The sequence below is a fragment of the Protomyctophum parallelum genome (assembly GCF_964188405.1).
Source record: "Protomyctophum parallelum genome assembly, chromosome: 18".
In the NCBI taxonomy this organism is placed as follows: Eukaryota; Metazoa; Chordata; class Actinopteri; order Myctophiformes; family Myctophidae; genus Protomyctophum; species Protomyctophum parallelum.
The window spans coordinates 44,924,739-44,944,592 of NC_139716.1; the positions used below are offsets into that span (position 1 = coordinate 44,924,739).

Sequence of the window (19,854 nt, forward strand, 5' to 3'; positions counted from 1 at the left end):
AAGATTTTTCATATCAAGGCCCATTATTTATTCTGCATTTGAGCCACGGACCACCATTTGATGACATTTAGCCTCTCAGACCCAAACTAAAGAACTGTATTGATGTTGGCCAATGGTACCATTACGAGAGATAACAGGCCATGTTGATCAAAATAACATGTTTTCTAAGTTTTCTAATTGTGTAGACTTAAATTAACTTAAGTAGTGCAGCTGGTATTATTTATTATTCAACTCTTCAGTGTAAAATTGGCATGCGTCTCTCAACCATTCTGTCAAACTTCACAGTGCGTTAATCGTGCGTTAAAAAAAATAGTGCCGTTAAAAGGATTGTGAGTTAACTAGTTAATAGTGCGTTAACTTTGACAGCCCTATTTAGAAGAGGTATATTCAGTGATTTCACTTAATTCAAATATCACTTATTTCTTTGTTTTGTTGTGATAATCCTCCCTACTATAGAGTGTGCTGGCCATATAAGGAGTTCCTCCCTGTCCCCAGTTAACCCTGGGGGTCAAAAAACCTTAGGTTTCATTTTTTACTCTCTATACTGATTGGACGAAAGGCTGGGTCCCACAGCCAAAAACGAAACCTAAGGTTATTTGAGTGAAATCACTGAATAAACCTTTAGAAGACTTTTTTTTTAAAATTTCGACGGGTTAACTGTTTTTGCCCGTAATGTTTTTAGAAAATAGCAGATCTACAAGCTCACGCCACGTCGTGACGCCGCCATGCGACGTGTTGTTGTGAGCTTGTAGATCTGCTGCTATTTTCAAATAGCCGATTATTTTTTAACATGTTTTAAAAACCTTTTGTTTTTCTCCGTCGTTTCCCCCGCGGCCTGTTTTCGTAGACCTGGACGATTATTTCTCGTGCAAAATCTGGCGCCGTTGCACCCCGCCTCCCCTCGGCCAAAGGTTCGATCTCCTCCAGTTGGTCGACGCGGGGTTTCCACGCTCGTGAAATTCCTGGAAATATGTTGACGATTTTTGTTTGAAATGAGGTGATATAATTTGTTCCAAAAAATGTGTGGGAACCCTGTCATTATCCAACGAACATCTTTAAAATAAACTCGGCAACAAAAAGTTCGGAAACGTATTAACATTGGTTCATTATTTCTCTAAAAAACTATTGGTATTTTATTGTATTTTATATCATTTTAATCGTTGATTAGTCCCCTTTACAACGAGGTACACATTGTACGGATCGGGCGTTCGTGGAATGAGCAATACAGCTAAACGTGAGGGTAGCGCCTCCAAAGAATGTCCCAAAAGGTCAAGTGGTTGATGTTCAACTCTTGCTTTGAGTTGCTTAGTGGATTGGATGAATGTTTCTCCCACAGTAATGAGGGGAAAAAAACAACACATATTTTTACACTTTATTAATTTTACACAGTTGGGGAAGATCCACCCGATCAAGTGTAAAAATGACCAATATGTATTTTGTGTGTCATGTTCTGACCCGAGATCAGATTCTACAAATGTCTTCTACATCCTGACAGTGACAGTTTTCATTCTGACCTGAGATCAGATTCTAGAAATGTCTTCTACATCCTGACAGTGACAGTTTTCATTCTGACCTGAGATCAGATTCTACAAATGTCTTCTACATCCTGACAGTGACAGTTTTCATTCTGACCTGAGATCAGAATCTAGAAATGTCTTCTACATCCTGACAGTTTTCTGAAAAAGCTATGTTTCTATGTCAGTCGTTCTTCGATTTTTCAAAAAATAGCAGACCTACAAGCTATTTTTCAATAGCTAAAGCACGACATGATGCTAACACCAGAATGGGTTCCCGTTCAGAATGGGTTAACAATGCAGAATTAATGTTACAAATTACGGTTGACTGAAAAGGTTTGAGCTAGGGCTGTCAATCGATTAAAATATTGAATCTGATTAATCGCATGATTGTCCATAGTTAACTGTGATTAATCGCAAATTAATCGCATATTTTTTTATCCGTTCTAAATATACCTTAAATAAGTGGTTTTCAAGATTTTTCATATCAAGGTCCATTATTTATTCTGCATCTGAGCCACGGAACCACCATTTGATGACATTTAGCCTTCCAGACCCAAACTAAAGAACTGTATTGATGTTGGCCAATGGTACCATTACGAGAGATAACAGGCCATGTTGATCAAAATAACATGTTTTCTAAGTTTTCTAATTGTGTAGACTTAAATTAACTTAAAGTAATGCAGCTGTTTAACAATTATTCAACTCTTCAGTGTAAAATTGCCATGCGTCTCTCAACCATTCTGTCAAACTTCACAGTGCGTTAATCGCACGTTATAAAAGATCGTGCCGTTAAAAGGATGGTGAGTTAACTAGTTAATAGTGCGTTAACTTTGACAGCCCTAATAATAATATGTTATTAATATGCCTTCTACTAATTGTTGTCTCTCTTCCTTTCCAGTCTGGAGCCAGTCATAAAGGATGAGGGGGGGTTGTGGGGTGGTGGAGGAGGAGGAGGAGGAGGAGGAGGAGGAGGAGGAGCCGTGCAGAATGGATGAAGATCAACTTCCTTTAATTTATCCTGCGTCTCGCTCGCTCTCCTCAAACGGCCCGATCCACAAGCTCACCGCGCGCTGCGTCCGCCACACGGTGTGAATGATGAGCTTGTAGATCTGCTGTTTGGGAGGTCTGTGAGTGCAGACGCTCGTCATACAGTTTTAACCCATTCTGAACGGGGAACCCATTTTGGTGTTATAGCATCATGCTATGCTTTAGCTATTGAAAAATAAGCAGATCTACAAGCTCGTAGCGCGCCACCGAGTGGCGCGCTACGAGCTTGTAGGTCTGCTATTTATTTATTTTAAATCGAAGAACGACTTGACATTTTTTTTAGAATCTGATCTCAGGTCAGAATGGGTTATAATCAGACCAGTGTGTGTCCAGTGGAAACCTCGTATGAATCTGATCTCAGGTCAGAATGGGTTAAAGTGTAAACTTTATGCTGCACAGTCTTCATTCCTGGTCCTTCAGCGTGTGTGTGTGTGTGTGTGTGTGTGTGCGTGCGTGCGTGCGTGTGCGTGCGCGTGTGCATGTGTATTGTGTATAGACATACGTGTGTGTGCGCGTGCGTGCATGCACTGGTGTGCATGTGTATAGACAAGACATGCGCGTGTGTGTGTACATATAAAATGTGTGTTTCAACAATTCCCCCCCCCCCCCCCCCTAAAAGAAACCCGACACCCCCCCAGACCCCAGAAGAACTGGTGTCACATTATAATTCATACCATGCCAAAGAAAGACTACATTTATTATTCATATTTATCATAATCTGAACACCTTTTGTTTCATGATGACGAACGTCGACCAATAAATCCTATAATATTCTCGTTTTGACGATTCTACACACGAAGCACGCAAGAATATAATATTGTCATGTATTTATTTCAAAGGTTTGGTGGGTGTTTTTTTTTTTTTGGTTCAGTTTTTTTGGGGGGACCCCTCTAGTAGATCTGGTCATCAATAACTGATCGATTTACATAATCCAGCCTCACACATTGATTGGTTCAGGACCAGGAAGTGGAAGAACACTGTTTTAAAACTCAACTCAAATGTTTTCTCTTTTTTTTCTTCCTTTTTTCTCATGTTTTTAATATATATTCGTGCCAAGGTGTGTGTGTGTGTGTGTGTGTGTGTGTGTGTGTGTGTGTGTGTGAAAGGGACACAGTGCTGTTTGAAAGATAATTTCCCATACATTTTCCCCCATAAACGTTTCATAAAGTATTTATTTAAAGACCTGTAAGCCTCAAAGACAAACTCGGATGGTGACAAATCATGACGATGAACACAATGGTTTTTTTTTTATGGCCGAACAAATAATTAGAAGGAAGTAATAAATGCCTTTTTTATTATTATTATTTATTCGGCCCAAAACAATGTGTTTATCGTCATGATTTGGGAAATTCTCTTCCGGGCTGCTCGTTGTCATGAAAGGGGGCGTTAGTGGCCATTATTAAAAAACAGATCTCAAAGTTCTCTGCCAATATTCCTTATATTATACGAGTTAGTTCCTTGAAATGAAGTTTGTGAACTGTGTGTGTGTGTGTGTGTGTGTGTGTGTGTGTGTGTGTGTACCGCGTGCCACGGTGGTCCTACGTTGCCAGGTTGTGAATGTCGTCACAACAACATTTACAACCATGAAAACAAAACAAACGGTCGTCATGTTGCCACGTTTCCTAAAAACAGCCTAAACGGAGCCAGTGTTTTGAATCTATGAATCTACCAACGGTGCCTCTCAATTAACCCAGTGTGGTCGTCTTCAGCACACAGTGGGGTCCGGAGACCCCCAGGGGGGCCTTGAGGAGCGTCTGTGGACCCCCAGGGGCCTTGAGGATGGTCCAGGGGCCTTGTGGAGGGTCCAGGGGCCTTGAGGATGGTCCAGGGGCCTTGAGGATGGTCCAGGGGCCTTGTGGAGGGTCCAGGGGCCTTGAGGATGGTCCAGGGGCCTTGTGGAGGGTCCAGGGGCCTTGAGGATGGTCCAGGGGCCTTGTTGAGGGTCCAGGGACCCCTAGGGACCTTGAGGATGGTCCAGGGCTCTTGTGGAGGGTCCAGGGACCCCCAGGGGCCTTGATGATGGTCCAGGGCTCTTGTGGAGGGTCCAGGGACCCCCAGGGGCCTTGATGAGGGTCCCAAAGGGATCCTTACAGGTCTGTAACTCCTGAGAATGTACACATGGTTTTGGTTCCAGTGTTTTGGGCCGGAGACAGACCACCATAAGTGTCCTGTTGTTCCATCTTGATCCGTTTTTCGGATTCAAACAAAGATCTTTCATTGGTGCTTTCTGGTGGCGTTGCAGTCACTGCAGTTTGTGATTTCGTCCATTCTTTAGTAGTAATTGTGTAGTTGTTATAACTCTGCTGTGTTTGTGTAGTATTAGTAGCACTCGTTTTTAGGACGGACTGTGTGTGGGGGGGGGGGGGGGGGGGTGTTAAATTAATTTGAGATCTTTGACTGTTGAGCTCTGCGGGTGTGTCGAGTTAAGTGGAGACTGATCAGCAGAGGAGGGGGACGGGGGGAAGACATACACTGCGACACAACACCGCTGTGAAGCGGGGAGGGGGACGGGGGGAAGACATACACTGCGACACAACACCGCTGTGAAGCGGGGAGGGGGACGGGGGGAAGACATACACTGCGACACAACACCGCTGTGAAGCAAATCAGTCGGTCAACAGTTTGTGTAATTATCTAAAGCTCGGCTCTGTGGATGATGATGTCACATATCTGTCCCTTTTGCTTCTATAATTTATTACCAACAACAAATGTATGTCTGATTTATGCAGCAGCTGAAGGTCTTCTTTCTGTCTTTGTATTTTTCCTCCTCTTTCAAAGTGCCATGGGTGACTATCGGTATAGCTGTGATGATTAAAATAGAATTGTACACTTAACTATAGTAACACCTTTTTACAGACTACATTATCCTGTTATTAGCTCCTCTGCTACTCAGACTGTTTATAGACTGTTATCCTGTTATTAGCTCCTCTGCTACTCAGACTGTTTATAGACTGTTATCCTGTTATTAGCTCCTCTGCTACTCAGACTGTTTATAGACTATTATCCTGTTATTAGCTCCTCTGCTTCTCAGACTGTTTATAGAAATGAAGTGCAATTCTACTATTTGACCCTAAATGCCTTAATTGTTGTCTCGCTATAATAAACTTTGATTCTAAACATGTCGTTTTCCTCAAGTTATTTTATGTTTCTGACTGCGTGTTGGGGATGACAGACAGACAGACAGACAGACAGAGCTCCACATCATTATAAAGCTGTTTGTTTATGTTTCTGACTGCGTGTTGTGGATGACAGACAGACAGACAGAGCTCAACATCATTATAAAGCTGTTTGTTTATGTTTCTGACTGCGTGTTGTGGATGACAGACAGACAGACAGAGCTCAACATCATTATAAAGCTGTTTGTTTATGTTTCTGACTGCGTGTTGTGGATGACAGACAGACAGACAGAGCTCAACATCATTATAAAGCTGTTTGTTTATGTTTCTGACTGCGTGTTGTGGATGACAGACAGACAGACAGAGCTCAACATCATTATAAAGCTGTTTGTTTATGTTTCTGACTGCGTGTTGTGGATGACAGACAGACAGACAGAGCTCAACATCATTATAAAGCTGCTTCTCAAATTATTTGAATATCGTGCAAAAGTTAATGTTCTTCTGATCCATCTGACGGTGTGCATCGTTACCATTAGATCCCAGAAAGCGTCTGTGCAATAATAGTAGGTAAAGTCATGATATGTAAACTATAGTATATGTTTAATTAACAGATTATACTTTGACAGCTGACAATGGCTATGTTTTTTAATGCAGTGTGGGCTCCGGGGACCCCCAGGGGTCCTTCAGGGAGTTCCAGGGGGTCCCCAGCTAAATGGTATAGTTAGTTAGGAACCAAATGGACCCTCAGGGGTCTGTAACAGAGTTACATTAACCTTGATTGTACGATATAAATTGGGGTCAATGCCATTAAATGGGGGGTCTGTAGACCAATATGCAGGTCACACTGGGGGTCCTTGAAATTAAAGGGGTTGAGAATCACTGGTCTCTGGACTATGTTTTCTAATGGGGGTCCGCGGGCTAATGAATGTCCATTTGGGGGTCCTTGACATTTAAAGGTTTGGGAACCACTGTTTTAATGCATTCAGGCCTGGTGTGACTGATTACATCAGCCATCAAAAGGATTCAGACACCTATTAATAATAATAATAATAATAATAATTATTATTATCACCTATGCAATCTCACTTAGTGAGAGAGAGAGAGAGAGAGGGAGAAAGAGAGAGATAGAGGGGGGAGGGAGAGAGAGAGGGAGGGAGAGAGAGGGGGAGGGGGAGGGATTGATTGATTTATTGAAATATTTATTAACAGTTTGTAGAATTTACAGTACATTTTAAGCACAAACTCAATACAAAGACTGTCAACTGTGAGTGGACGACCCAATTAAGCATTACACTTGTTTACAACAGGGTCCACATTGTTCAATTCATCAAAAGGGAGAGAGGGAGAGAGGGAGAGAGGGAGAGGGGGAGGGAGAGAGAGGGAGAGAGAGAGAGAGAGAGAGAGATAGAGAGGGAGAGAGAGAGAGAGAGAGAGAGAGAGAGATGTGTGCCTCTGCCTGATGTGTGAAATGTTAATGGCAATAATAACCATGTTGGTTATTATTGCCATGCAGATATAGGAAAAGATTGCAACATGCAGAAAATAGCAGATCTACAAGCTCACAACGCACGTCGACGCTGCTTGTAGATCTGCTAAAAGGCGAGTCAATTTGGATGCAGCGAGAAGAGGATTTATGGATGTGGTGGAGATGGAGATCTGGACATTATCCTGAGAGGGATTCATTCACGTCTGCTCAGAGACAATATACTGGACAACCTTTTATTTAATTTTATTTAATTAGACTCTTTAAGGTTTGTGAGTTTGTGAGTGACTGTTAGGGTGATGGATTATTGAATTCTGAATTCTGTCAGAAAGGCAGTTACCAGACTGCTATTTCTATCAGAAATGCATTAATCAGATGGTATTTCTGTCAGAAAGACATAATTTAATTATCACACACACACACGCTTGCACACTCGCGCGCGCACACACACACACACACGCACACACACACACACACACACACACACACACACACACACACACACACACACACACACACACACACACACACACACACACACACACACACTGTATTTCTGTCGGAAAAACGTTATTATTTATGGTAATATAATAATTCCGTCAGAAAGGCAGTTTATATATATATAATACCAGACTGATATTTCTGTCAGAAGCAGCTGGGGGCTGATTCCACCCCTCCTGCACATTAATTGTTCCACTCCAGCCCAGATGGTGGCGCTGATGCACCGTGAAATGATAACACATGTGTGTGTGTGTGTGTGTGTGTGTGCGTGTGTGTCCAGTTTCCTGTTGCTGCTGCTACGTCAACAAGCCGCGCCGCAGCACACCAGCAGCCTCAGTTAGCAGCTAATGTTGCTAACAACAACAATTAAACACCAAACGATACTGTTATATTAATTAATTCATAATAATAATAATAATAATATTATTAATAGCGTCGACATGGAGGAGGAATACTATGGGACAGTAGGAGACTGGGACGGCCCTGAGGGCAGTAATATGGTAAATATGAAATATTATTATTATTATAATATGACGACTTGTTGCTGTCTGTGTTTCTCTCTCTGTGTGTGTGTGTGTGTGTGTGTGTGTGTGTGTGTGTGTGTGTGTGTGTTTTTGATTGATTGAAATATTTATTAACAGTTTGTAGAATTACAGTACATTTTAAGCACAAACTCAATACAAAGACTGTTAACTGTGAGTGGACGACCCAATTAAGCATTACACTTGTTTACAACAGGGTCCACATTGTTCAATTCATCATTTAGAGACGTACAAATAGACACTTAATGTTATGATGAATTGAACAATAAGGTTCTAGCAGTGATTCTCAACCCGTTTAATGTCAAGGACCCCCAGTTTGACCTGCATTAGTCTACGGACCCCCAGTTTGACCTGCATTAGTCTACAGACCCCCAGTTTGACCTGCATTAGTCTACGGACCCCCATTTGTATCTCTGGGACCCCCAATTTATACTGATAATAATAATTAATAATAATAATAATAATAATAATAATAAAACTTTATTTGTATAGCACCTTTCATGAAAACAAACTGGTCAGGCTCCTACTTGGCCTCACCCCCCGAACCCACCTCACCCCTGCCCACTTTGACAGGCTGGGATGGCTTAGGGTCGTCGACAGAGTACAGCATCTTGCAATGGGTCTGGTCCACAAGATTCACTACACCACCAAGATACCCATGTACCTGTCTAAATACTTCCTTAATGTAAACGAAGTCCACACCCACAACACCAGAGGGAGTGCAACAAACCATGTACAACCCAGATTCGGCACAAACAAGGGACTAAATTATTTTCGCTCCTATGCCACCAAAATGTGGAACGCCCTACCAACAGTCATTAAGACATGTGAATCCCTTGACTCCTTCAAAACCGCTCTCAAAGGGCACCTACGGACGGCTGCAATTCGAAACTGGCCTCTGTAAAATCTGAATCCCCCCCACCCCCCCACCCCATTTCCCCTCACTGTATATTGTATCTTTTCCCTTTTTTGCTTCCCATATGATGAATTCCTGTTCTGTACTTTAGCTACATAGAAATGTCTATTTGTATGTCTCTAAATGTCTGTATGTCTTTAAATGTTTTGATGAATTGAACAATGTGGACCCTGTTGTAAACAAGTGTAATGCTTAATTGGGTCGTCCACAGTTGACAGTCTTTGTATTGAGTTTGTGCTTAAAATGTACTGTAAATTCTACAAACTGTTAATAAATATTTCAATCAATCAATCATGACATGAAATGCAGCTCAAAGTGCTTTACAGAGCAATGGAGAAAAAAAAAGAAAAGCAAGGCAACGACATTAAAAAACAAGCAGTAATGCAGTAAACAGTGAGGACATGAATAACAGAAAATAAATAAAAGATCAATTAAAAGCAATGTTGTAGAAGTGGGTCTTGAGCTGAGCTTTAGCCCATTCTGAACGGGAACCCATTTTGGTGTTATAGCATCATGTTATGCTTTAGCTATTGAAAAACAGCAGATCTACAAGCTCTTAGCGCGCCACCGAGTGGCGCGCTAAGAGCTTGTAGGTCTGCTATTTTTTGAAAAATCGAAGAACCACTGACATTTTTTTAAATCTGATCTCAGGTCAGAATGGTGTTAATCAGACCAGTGTGTGTCCAGTGGAAACCTCGTATGAATCTGATCTCAGGTCAGATGTGGTTAAAAATTTCTCCAGAGGCTGCCTGACATGATGGGGGTCCCCGGACCACTCTCATTTCAAGCGACCCCATTATGGTACCATTACCGACCTGTAAGGGTCCATTATGGTACCATTACCGACCTGTAAGGGTCCATTTCTAACCCATTATGGTACCATTACCGACCTGTAAGGGTCCATTTCTAACCCATTATGGTACCATTACCGACCTGTAAGGGTCCATTATGGTACCATTACCGACCTGTAAGGGTCCATTTCTAACCCATTATGGTACCATTACCGACCTGTAAGGGTCCATTTCTAACCCATTATGGTACCATTACCGACCTGTAAGGGTCCATTTCTAACCCATTATGGTACCATTACCGACCTGTAAGGGTCCATTTCTAACCCATTATGGTACCATTACCGACCTGTAAGGGTCCATTTCTAACCCATTATGGTACCATTACCGACCTGTAAGGGTCCATTATGGTACCATTACCGACCTGTAAGGGTCCATTATGGTACCATTACCGACCTGTAAGGGTCCATTATGGTACCATTACCGACCTGTAAGGGTCCATTTCTAACCCATTATGGTACCATTACCGACCTGTAAGGGTCCATTTCTAACCCTGTAAGGGTCCATTTCTAACCCTGTAAGGGTCCATTTCTAACCCTGTAAGGGTCCATTTCTAACCCATTATGGTACCATTACCGACCTGTAAGGGTCCATTTCTAACCCTGTAAGGGTCCATTTCTAACCCTGTAAGGGTCCATTTCTTTCTAACCCCCTCAAAATAACCAAACCTGGCTGTGAATAATGTAGCCGCAATTTGCAACTCTAGATTTTCTTTTTAAATAATGGGATGAATCTAGACTTTGCATTTGGCCATATTAAGACCACAGCCATCTTGCCACTTGCCAGCAAGGTGCTACCTGTGGGTGGGTGGGTGGCTGGGTGGCTGGGTGGGTGGGTGGGTGGCTGGGTGGCTGGGTGGCTGGGTGGGTGGGTGGGTGGGTGGGTGGGTGGCTGGGTGGGTGGGTGGATGGGTGGGTGGGTGGGTGGGTGGGTGGGTGGGTGGGTGGGTGGGTGGGTGGGTGGCTGGGTGGGTGGGTGGGTGGATGGGTGGGTGGGTGGATGGGTGGGTGGGTGGGTGGGTGGGTGTCTGGCTGTGTGGGTGGGTGGGTGGGTGTCTGGCTGTGTGGCTGTGTGGGTGGGTGGATGGGTGGGTGGGTGGGTGTCTGGCTGTGTGGGTGGGTGGGTGGGTGGATGGGTGGGTGGATGCCTGGCTGTGTGGGTGGGTGGGTGGGCGGGTGTAATCTTTTTAAATAATGGGATGAATCTAGAGTTGCAATACCCTCCATTGACTCCCCACTCATCCAATTTTGCGTTTGCGTTCTGCTTGTCTTAAACTCACCAACGTTGCAGCTCTAGGCCAAGCTTTTGTTTTTTATTTTTATTTATTTTGTAACCCAGTCTCTTTCACCCAGTACCAATTATCTAATGTAATCCTGGGCGCTACACTTCCTCTGCCAACCTGGGGGGGGCAGCGGACTGACCTCATGCCTCCTTCTATGCATGAGGAGTCCAAGCTGCTTCTTTTCACCTGACAGAGGGGAATTTCCCTCGGCCGGACGTAGCGCGTGGAAGGGACACGTTATTCTGACCAGTTCCTTTCCCCTCCATCAGTGCCACCGTGCCCCCCCGCTCTAGGCCAAGCTTGAATTATCCTCTTTCAATCTGCCCAGCTTTTGTTTCATAAAAGTCCACCGTAGACATGTTATTGTTATGAGCTACTTTCTGTCAAGAAATGCTGTGCAGGTGTTGGAGTTTGGAAGCACTCGTCGTATGTCACTGAACGGCAGGAGGCAGGAGGCAGCAGCGCGACCCGTTAATAAAAACGAGCGCTTCCAAACTGCAACACTTAGAAAAAGAATCACCAGCACAGAATTTCTTAACCACAGATATTTACAACTTTACAAAGTATCTTATAATAGGCAGGCATGATGGTTAATGTAGCAAAAATAAAGTCTTAAGTGTGATAAACTTTATTTTTCAGGTGTTTATGTAGAATAAAATAGAAATAAAACATAAATAAAGGTGATAATGTTGTGTTTTCCAGGAGGACGGTTACGTAGAAGGAGAAAACGACGGGAAGATCCAGGAGGATTGTCTCACCAAGTTCTCTAGCAGAGATTACATCATGGAGCCTGCTGTCTTCAACACGCTGAAAACGTACGTATGACATCATGATTACATCATGATTACATCATGATTACATCATGGTTACATCATGATTACATCATGATTACATCATGATCACATCATGGAGCCCGCCGTGTTCAACACGCTGAAAACGTATGTATGACGTCATGATTACATCATGATTACATCATGATTACATCATGGTTACATCATGATTACATCATGATTACATCATGATCACATCATGGAGCCCGCCGTCTTCAACACGCTGAAAACGTACGTATGACATCATGATTACATCATGATTACATCATGATTACATCATGATTACGTCATGATTACATCATGGAGCCCGCCGTGTTCAACACGCTGAAAACGTACGTATGACATCATGATTACATCATGATTACATCAGATGAATCTGATCTCAGGTCAGAATGGGTTAATCAGACCAGTGTGTGTCCAGTGGAAACCTCGTATGAATCTGATCTCAGGTCAGAATGGGTTAATCAGACCAGTGTGTGTCCAGTGGAAACCTCGTATGAATCTGATCTCAGGTCAGAATGGGTTAAGAAAAACACAAATTAAATTATTGGAAAAATTACTGGAACAACATATTTTCAGATGGGGGGCGGCGGCCAATTACAGATATTCTTGGGGGTCCTTGACGTGAAAGTGTTTGAGAACGACTGATTTTCAGAAAACTGTCAGGATCTAGAAGACATTTGTAGAATCTGGTCTCAGGTCTAAATGGGTTAACAGCGTTTATGGTCCTTCCAGGTCCTTCCAGACAGATTAAACAGCGTTTATGGTCCTTCCAGGTCCTTCCAGACAGATTAAACAGTGTTTATGGTCCTTCCAGATAGATTAAACAGCGTTTATGGTCCTTCCAGGTCCTTACATACAGATTAAACAGCGTTTATGGTCCTTCCAGGTCCTTCCAGACAGATTAAACAGTGTTTATGGTCCTTCCAGGTACTTCCAGGCCGGGGGTTCTCCAGAACACGTGATCCAGCTGCTCTCGGAGAACTATTCTGCCGTGGCCCAGACGGTCAACCTGCTGGCGGAGTGGCTGATCCAGATGGGTAAGACCAGAGCCCTACAGATAGACAGAGTTACGCAAACCGTGGTCACTTCAGTCCAATGGAGGCTCTCCTACATAGACTTCTATTGGCTTCAGTCCAATGGAGGCTCTCCTACATAGACTTCTATTGGCTTCAGTCCAATGGAGGCTCTCCTACATAGACTTCTATTGGCTTCAGTCCAATGGAGGCTCTCCTACATAGACTTCTATTGGCTTCAGTCCAATGGAGGCTCTCCTACATAGACTTCTATTGGCTTCAGTCCAATGGAGGCTCTCCTACATAGACTTCTATTGGCTTCAGTCCAATGGAGGCTCTCCTACATAGACTTCTATTGGCTTCAGTCCAATGGAGGCTCTCCTACATAGACTTCTATTGGCTTCAGTCCAATGGAGGCTCTCCTACATAGACTTCTATTGGCTTCAGCCCAATGGAGGCTCTCCTACATAGACTTCTATTGGCTTCAGTCCAATGGAGGCTCTCCTACATAGACTTCTATTGGCTTCAGTCCAATGGAGGCTCTCCTACATAGACTTCTATTGGCTTCAGTCCAATGGAGGCTCTCCTACATGGACTTCTATTGGCTTCAGTCCAATGGAGGCTCTCCTACATAGACTTCTATTGGCTTCAGTCCAATGGAGGCTCTCCTACATAGACTTCTATTGGCTTCAGTCCAATGGAGGCTCTCCTACATAGACTTATATTGAGAATGGGGGACAACCCAACTGGGACAATTAAGTCCTGGACCGGAAGTAGGCAGAAATGCGTTGGTCTCTCAGGGCAACAGCCCAGCTTTAATGATCTTAAATCCCTTTATTTTAAATTGTTTTGTAGTAATAATACAACATAAACATTACAGAGACTTTAGTTGTTACTGTACAGTACTTTAAAACAGTTGTCATGTTGCACACATGCTTTAAAATAGCTCTTATTTGCGCCCCCCCCCTCGTTGAAAACAATGTATTTCCAACTCCAGCTTGTCTCAGTTCATCAGGCTGCACGAACAGCGCTCGAGTGCTCTGTTTCTGCCCCCTCAATGTCGCAACTCTTCTATTAGATGGCTCTGGGTTTCTGCCCCCTCAATGTCCTAACTCTTCTATTAGAGGGCTCTGGGTTTCTGCCCCCTCAATGTCCTAACTCTTCTGTTAGATGGCTCTGGGTTTCTGCCCCCTCAATGTCCTAACTCTTCTATTAGATGGCTCTGGGTTTCTGCCCCCTCAATGTCCTAACTCTTCTATTAGATGGCTCTGGGTTTCTGCCCCCTCAATGTCCTAACTCTTCCATTAGATGGCTCTGGGTTTCTGCCCCCTCAATGTCCTAACTCTTCTATTACATGGCTCTGGGTTTCTGCCCCCTCAATGTCCTAACTCTTCTATTAGATGGCTCTGGGTTTCTGCCCCCTCAATGTCCTAACTCTTCTATTACATGGCTCTGGGTTTCTGCCCCCTCAATGTCCTAACTCTTCTATTAGATGGCTCTGGGTTTCTGCCCCCTCAATGTCCTAACTCTTCTATTAGATGGCTCTGGGTCTCTGCCCCCTCAATGTCCTAACTCTTCTATTAGATGGCTCTGGGTTAGACTAGACTAACTTTGGGAAAGTGTCATAGTTGCTTGTTTACAACTGAAACAGACTTCCTGTGCATAACTTCCTCTTCAAAATAAGAGCCACATGTAATGATTAGTCAACACTAGTTTTATTTCTACGTCTACTTATAGGACGTTAACATCACATTTGAGTTCCTTTTGAATGCCTGTCAGATTTCTCTACATAACTGTTGTTACATAGCTGTTGGTGCGCCTTGCATGCCTTTGATCTACGCGCAGAAAACATTTTGACGACGTATGCGCATCGGTTGTGTGCCCCCCCCCCCTGATTATTAATAACATCTAAACATGTAGCATGTAAACACAACATGACCATAGTACTCTTATTATGCATATTGCATTCTCGCCAAGAAATATTTTCGACACACACACACACACACACACACACACAGGCAATCATACTACACTTCCATTGGTCCACTGTTGTACCCCAACAAGTTCAGCTATGAGCTTGTAGGTCTGCTATTTTTGAAAGATCGAAGAACGACTGACATTTTTTAGAATCTGATCTCAGGTCAGAATGGGTTCATCAGACCAGCGTGTGTCCCAGTGGAAACCTCGTATGAATCTGATCTCAGGTCAGAATGGGTTTAAGCCTAGGATCCCACTAGCAGCAGCTGTCCGTTAGCACAACCACGAACGTCCAACTCATATACAAGGAATTACTCACCTAATGCTGCCTGCAGGTTCCATGTTTAACCCATTCTGACCTGAGATCAGATTCATACGAGGTTTCCGCCGGACACACACTGGTCTGATTAACCCATTCTGACCTGAAATCAGATTCATACGAGGTTTTCCACTGGACACACACTGGTGTGATTAATTCCAGCGTGTGTAACCTACATTGTCTTAAGTGACAGTTTTCATATTGTAAACATGGTCGCTAATGTGGTTTAGCGACTGTAGCACTTTGACAGCTCATCCGTCGTAGCTTGTTTACAAGTGAAACAGACTTCCTGTGCAGAAACTGCCTCATCAGAATAAGAGCCACTTGTATTGATTAGTCAACACTAGTTATTTTCCCAACACTGCATTGGCCTAGGCAGCGTGTGACGGCCTATAGCCAATCAGGCTAGGCCGTCGGTATGATGTAAAAATGACCTCTTCTCCAGGTCTGGAACCAGCCCAGGTCTCCAGGTCTAATCTGTGGTCTTCTCTCCAGGTCTGAAACCAGCCCAGGTCTCCAGGTCTAATCTGTGGTCTTCTCTCCAGGTCTGGAGCCAGCCCAGGTCTCCAGGTCTAATCTGTGGTCTCTTCTCCAGGTGTGGAACCAGCCCAGGTCCAGGTCTAATCTGTGGTCTCTTCTCCAGGTGTGGAGCCAGCCCAGGTCCAGGAGCGCGTGGAGAACCACCTGAAGAGTCTCCTCATAAAGCACTTTGACCCCCAGAAAGCCGACTCCATCTTCACGGTGGAAGGAGAGGTGAGAAGGAGCGTTCTCGCTGAGGGTTTGATTCCACAGTGTTGTCCCAATCAGTCCTGAATGGCACGTCGGTGTCTATATCTATCTATAGATAGATAGATAGATAGATAGATAGGTAAATACTTTATTGATCCCCGAGGGGAAATTCAGATGGTCCCACAGCTCATGCAGGCATACAAGTCAATAAGGTCAGTGTTATTAACAGATTCTATACATAGGACGTCTGAGAACGTCATAGGATACCGATCTATTAGTTCTAATGACGTGTGAGGACGTCCTAGCGACGTCCTAGCGACGTCCCAGCGATGCGGGGCGAGATATTAATATTCAGAATTTTTCCTATTTATTTTTTTGGCATTTCGCTTTTCGCTTGCCGTATGCTAACGCTCAGTGCAACTATTAGCTTGTCATTGACTCCCATGTTAGCGCGGCGGAAAGAATGACTCGTATCTCCTAATCCAGGGCGCTCTCCGTGGTGATGAATAGAGCGATATGCTGGCGCTTCATTTCTGCTCCTCATCCGTCTCTCTCCCGCAAAATATGAACGCTTTTTGGAGCGTAAAACAATATATTAAGAGGATCGGGGATGTGAGGTCCCTTTGTAAAGTCAACCTTTTAGGCAAGTGTTTCCTGTTTCATGGCTTTCAAAGTAAAAGCGATCAGACAACTCTGGCACTCTATAGCCTTTATTTTTAAGGCACTTCCTGTACTAGATGGGTTAATTATAATCTACTAGGGCTGACCTTCGATCACGTTTTTGATGATCGACGCTTCGAAAAATAAATTTGTTTCGATCGTCGACGCTGGTGGGGGGGGGGGGGGGGGGTGCGATGCGAGGTGCAATGCGCGATGCGAGGCGAGCAGTGACTCGCGATGAATTTGGCTTAAACAACGACATAGCAGAGAGAAACGCATGCTTGGATTGGTCTAGTTTATTTTAAACGATAAGCAACAACTGTTGCTTTCGCCCAATTGTAGCAGCCTTCATGAAAGCAGTGACGCACAGAAAATTAGGCTTACAATAAAACACCCGACCGTAACAAGTCAACATTAAATAAAACTGCCTGACACGGCTGGCATTACCTCTCAAATAAATAAAAATGTATAATCCAGACGTTGTAAACGAAAGGCATTTTGCTTCTCTTCAGATTGAAACTGTGAAAACGTGAAAACACCAAAAAAAACACCACCCGATCGTAACATGAATGAACTCTTTTTTTTTTTTTAAGATATTTTTTTGCGGCTTACGCCTTTTATTGATTTTTGAAGGGACAGACAGTAGGCTGACAGGAAACGGGAGAGAGATGGGGGGATGACATGCAGTAAAGGCCGTGTCGGGTCCGGGAGTCGAACCCGCGGCACACTGCGACTGGATTACCAGTCCGGTGCCCAGACCGTTACGCTACGGCCTGGGCCCATGAATGAACTCTTAACCCATTCTGAACGGGCACCCATTTTGGTGTCGGCATCATGTTATGCTTTAGCTATTTAAAAATAGCAGATCTACAAGCTCGTATCGCGCCACCGAGTGGCGCGATACGAGCTTGTAGGTCTGCTTTATTTTTTATTTTTATCGAAGAACGACTGACATAGAAACATAGCTTTGATGAATTGAACATGGTGGACCCTGTTGTAAACAAGTGTAATGCTTAATTGGGTCGTCCACTCACAGTTAACAGTCTCTGTATTGAGTCTGTGCTTTGAAATGTACTGTGAATTCTGCAAACTGTTAATAAATATTTAAATCAATCAATCAAAGCTTTATCAGAAAACTGTCAGGATGTAGAAGACGTTTATAGAATCTGATCTCAGGTCAGAATGGGGTTAAATCAATCAAACCCTCTAGGCTCTCTATGGAACAAAAAACTAAACAAAACAAATAATAAAAGTAACAGTTTGGCTACCGTTCAAAACAACACACGCTGTCAGGTAAGTGTAAACGAAGTAACTAACGGATTATTTTTCTTCTCTTGCCGTAACATTAACTGAAATAAAGCGTTGTTTAATCGAGGCTTGATGACAGCAGCGAGACGAGTGCTTGCATGCGAGGCGCATGACGCATGGCTCGCAGTCATAGCTGCCTGGGAGAAATGCGCGAGGCCCTGTGCTTTAATAATTAATTTGTTAAAGGTATATTCAGTGATTTCACTCAAAAAACCTTGGGTTTCGTTTTTGGCTGTGGGACCCAAAGCCTTTCGTCCAATCAGGATAGAGAGCCAAAAACGAAACCTAAGGTTTTTTGACCCCCAGGGGTTAACTGGGGACAGGGAGGAACTCCTTATATGGTCAACAAAAAAATAAGTGATATTTGAATGAAGTGAAATCACTGAATATACCTTTAATATCCAAAACTATACAAAAATGATCACATTTCTTTCTATCTATAAGGACAAACCTTATTAGAAAACATATTAATAGCATATGAAAGCCTTTTGAAATCTGTATAGGTTTAAGCAATAAGCCACGAGAGGTTTCAGGTTACTGGGTATTTTACACTGGCTGGGGCCGTAGGCAGACCCCACGCACAGCCGAGGGTCTTCTACCTCCCAGACAGTGTAAAATACCCGGTAAGCTGGATGGGGCCTCCAGTGGCTTATTGCTTTTCTAAAACGGTTACAAACATATAGCAATATTAAAACTATTCAATTCACAAAAGTATCTACGCTTTGCGCCACCAGAGCGAGCGAGCCAGAGCCAAAACACTTCCTTGTTGTGCTCGGCAAGTATAGGCTATGTGACGGGAGAATAGCGCTTGATGTCTTTACGGGGCTGCCTGGAGCCACACATTCACAGTCATATGAGCCGGGCGGTGCTTATAGACGCCCGCACGGCATGTGTTTGTAAAGCAATCAAGCGCTCCCCTTCCCCAGTTCAGCTACAAGGCTGCAGTTTGATACAAAGTGATTGAAGGAGTGGGTTATCGGTGAAATTTACACGGGTCACGTGTAGGGTTGGGATTCGTTAGGATTTTAACGGTTCCGGATCCCTCTTAACGGTTCCGGTTCCTAACGGTTCCCTTAACGGATCCTAATATTATTTTTTCCCCTTTTTTTCTGACATAAATGATGCTTATATTATAACTAACCTAACCAAGTACATAATAAAAACAAATTAATTAATTAAATTATTGAAAATGCACTTTACAAGTATGAGGTGGCACTATTATTTAAACTTCACCACCACCAGCTAGCCACCACAACAATATCATTTTTACTCTATATATTGCAATTTGCTGTATATTAAATACAGTACACATTGCAATAATGATATTGTTGTGGTGACAAATGTTGTCTTTAATGTTCAGATTAATTTAATATGAAGGACCCCTTACCCTAATGGAAACAAATAGTGCTTTCTTGGAATAAAAAAATCCTTTTAGCAGACCTTGTATTGAACTGTAGGCTACGTTCCTGTGCTTTTTTCTGCAAACTGTTTATAAAGTAGGCTAATCAATCTATGGAGGTATATGCACCTAAACGCTGGGCTCTCAACAGTCACGCGATGAATTTAGAGCCAAATCAAAAGCAGTTGAGTTGCTTATAAGTTGTAAAAAATAAGTGCAGAAAATTGATTTGGCATGATTCATAAAATATCAGACAGAAAGACGTCGAGACATTGGCGTTCTAAATTAACACCATTAACAGTTGTACAATACACCTAATGAAAAGCTCTGTAGACATTAGTAGTTTTTATTTTCTATTACGTTA

The 19,854-nt window shown here is 43.2% G+C and overlaps 3 protein-coding genes across 4 annotated transcripts in view; 2 read left to right on the forward strand and 1 right to left on the reverse strand.

The window, feature by feature from the left end:
* LOC310876173 (vesicle-associated membrane protein 3-like) overlaps window positions 1-2,432 on the forward strand; it is a gene marked incomplete at its 3' end in the record, with an annotated part of 20,826 nt that extends 18,394 nt beyond the window's left edge. The window contains exon 4 of the mRNA XM_083789618.1: window positions 2,416-2,432. Coding sequence (XP_083645744.1) covers window positions 2,416-2,432 — 17 coding nt within the window. The remainder of the gene's footprint in view (window positions 1-2,415) is intronic.
* The window catches only part of ctsz (cathepsin Z), a 241,514-nt gene that overhangs the window by 44,012 nt on the left and 177,648 nt on the right, over window positions 1-19,854 (reverse strand). The gene's annotated exons all lie outside the window — the stretch shown is intronic.
* The window catches only part of nelfcd (negative elongation factor complex member C/D), a 50,290-nt gene continuing 38,470 nt past the window's right edge, over window positions 8,035-19,854 (forward strand). The window contains exons 1-5 of one of the 2 annotated variants that reach the window (XM_083789058.1): window positions 8,035-8,164; window positions 11,955-12,067; window positions 13,013-13,122; window positions 15,990-16,006; window positions 16,055-16,147. In XM_083789058.1, the coding sequence (XP_083645184.1) occupies window positions 8,105-8,164; window positions 11,955-12,067; window positions 13,013-13,122; window positions 15,990-16,006; window positions 16,055-16,147 (393 nt within the window). In that variant the 5' untranslated portion in view covers window positions 8,035-8,104. Of the gene's footprint in view, window positions 8,165-11,954; window positions 12,068-13,012; window positions 13,123-15,989; window positions 16,007-16,037; window positions 16,148-19,854 lie in introns of both variants that reach the window. The other variant, XM_083789057.1, reaches the window with a different exon arrangement.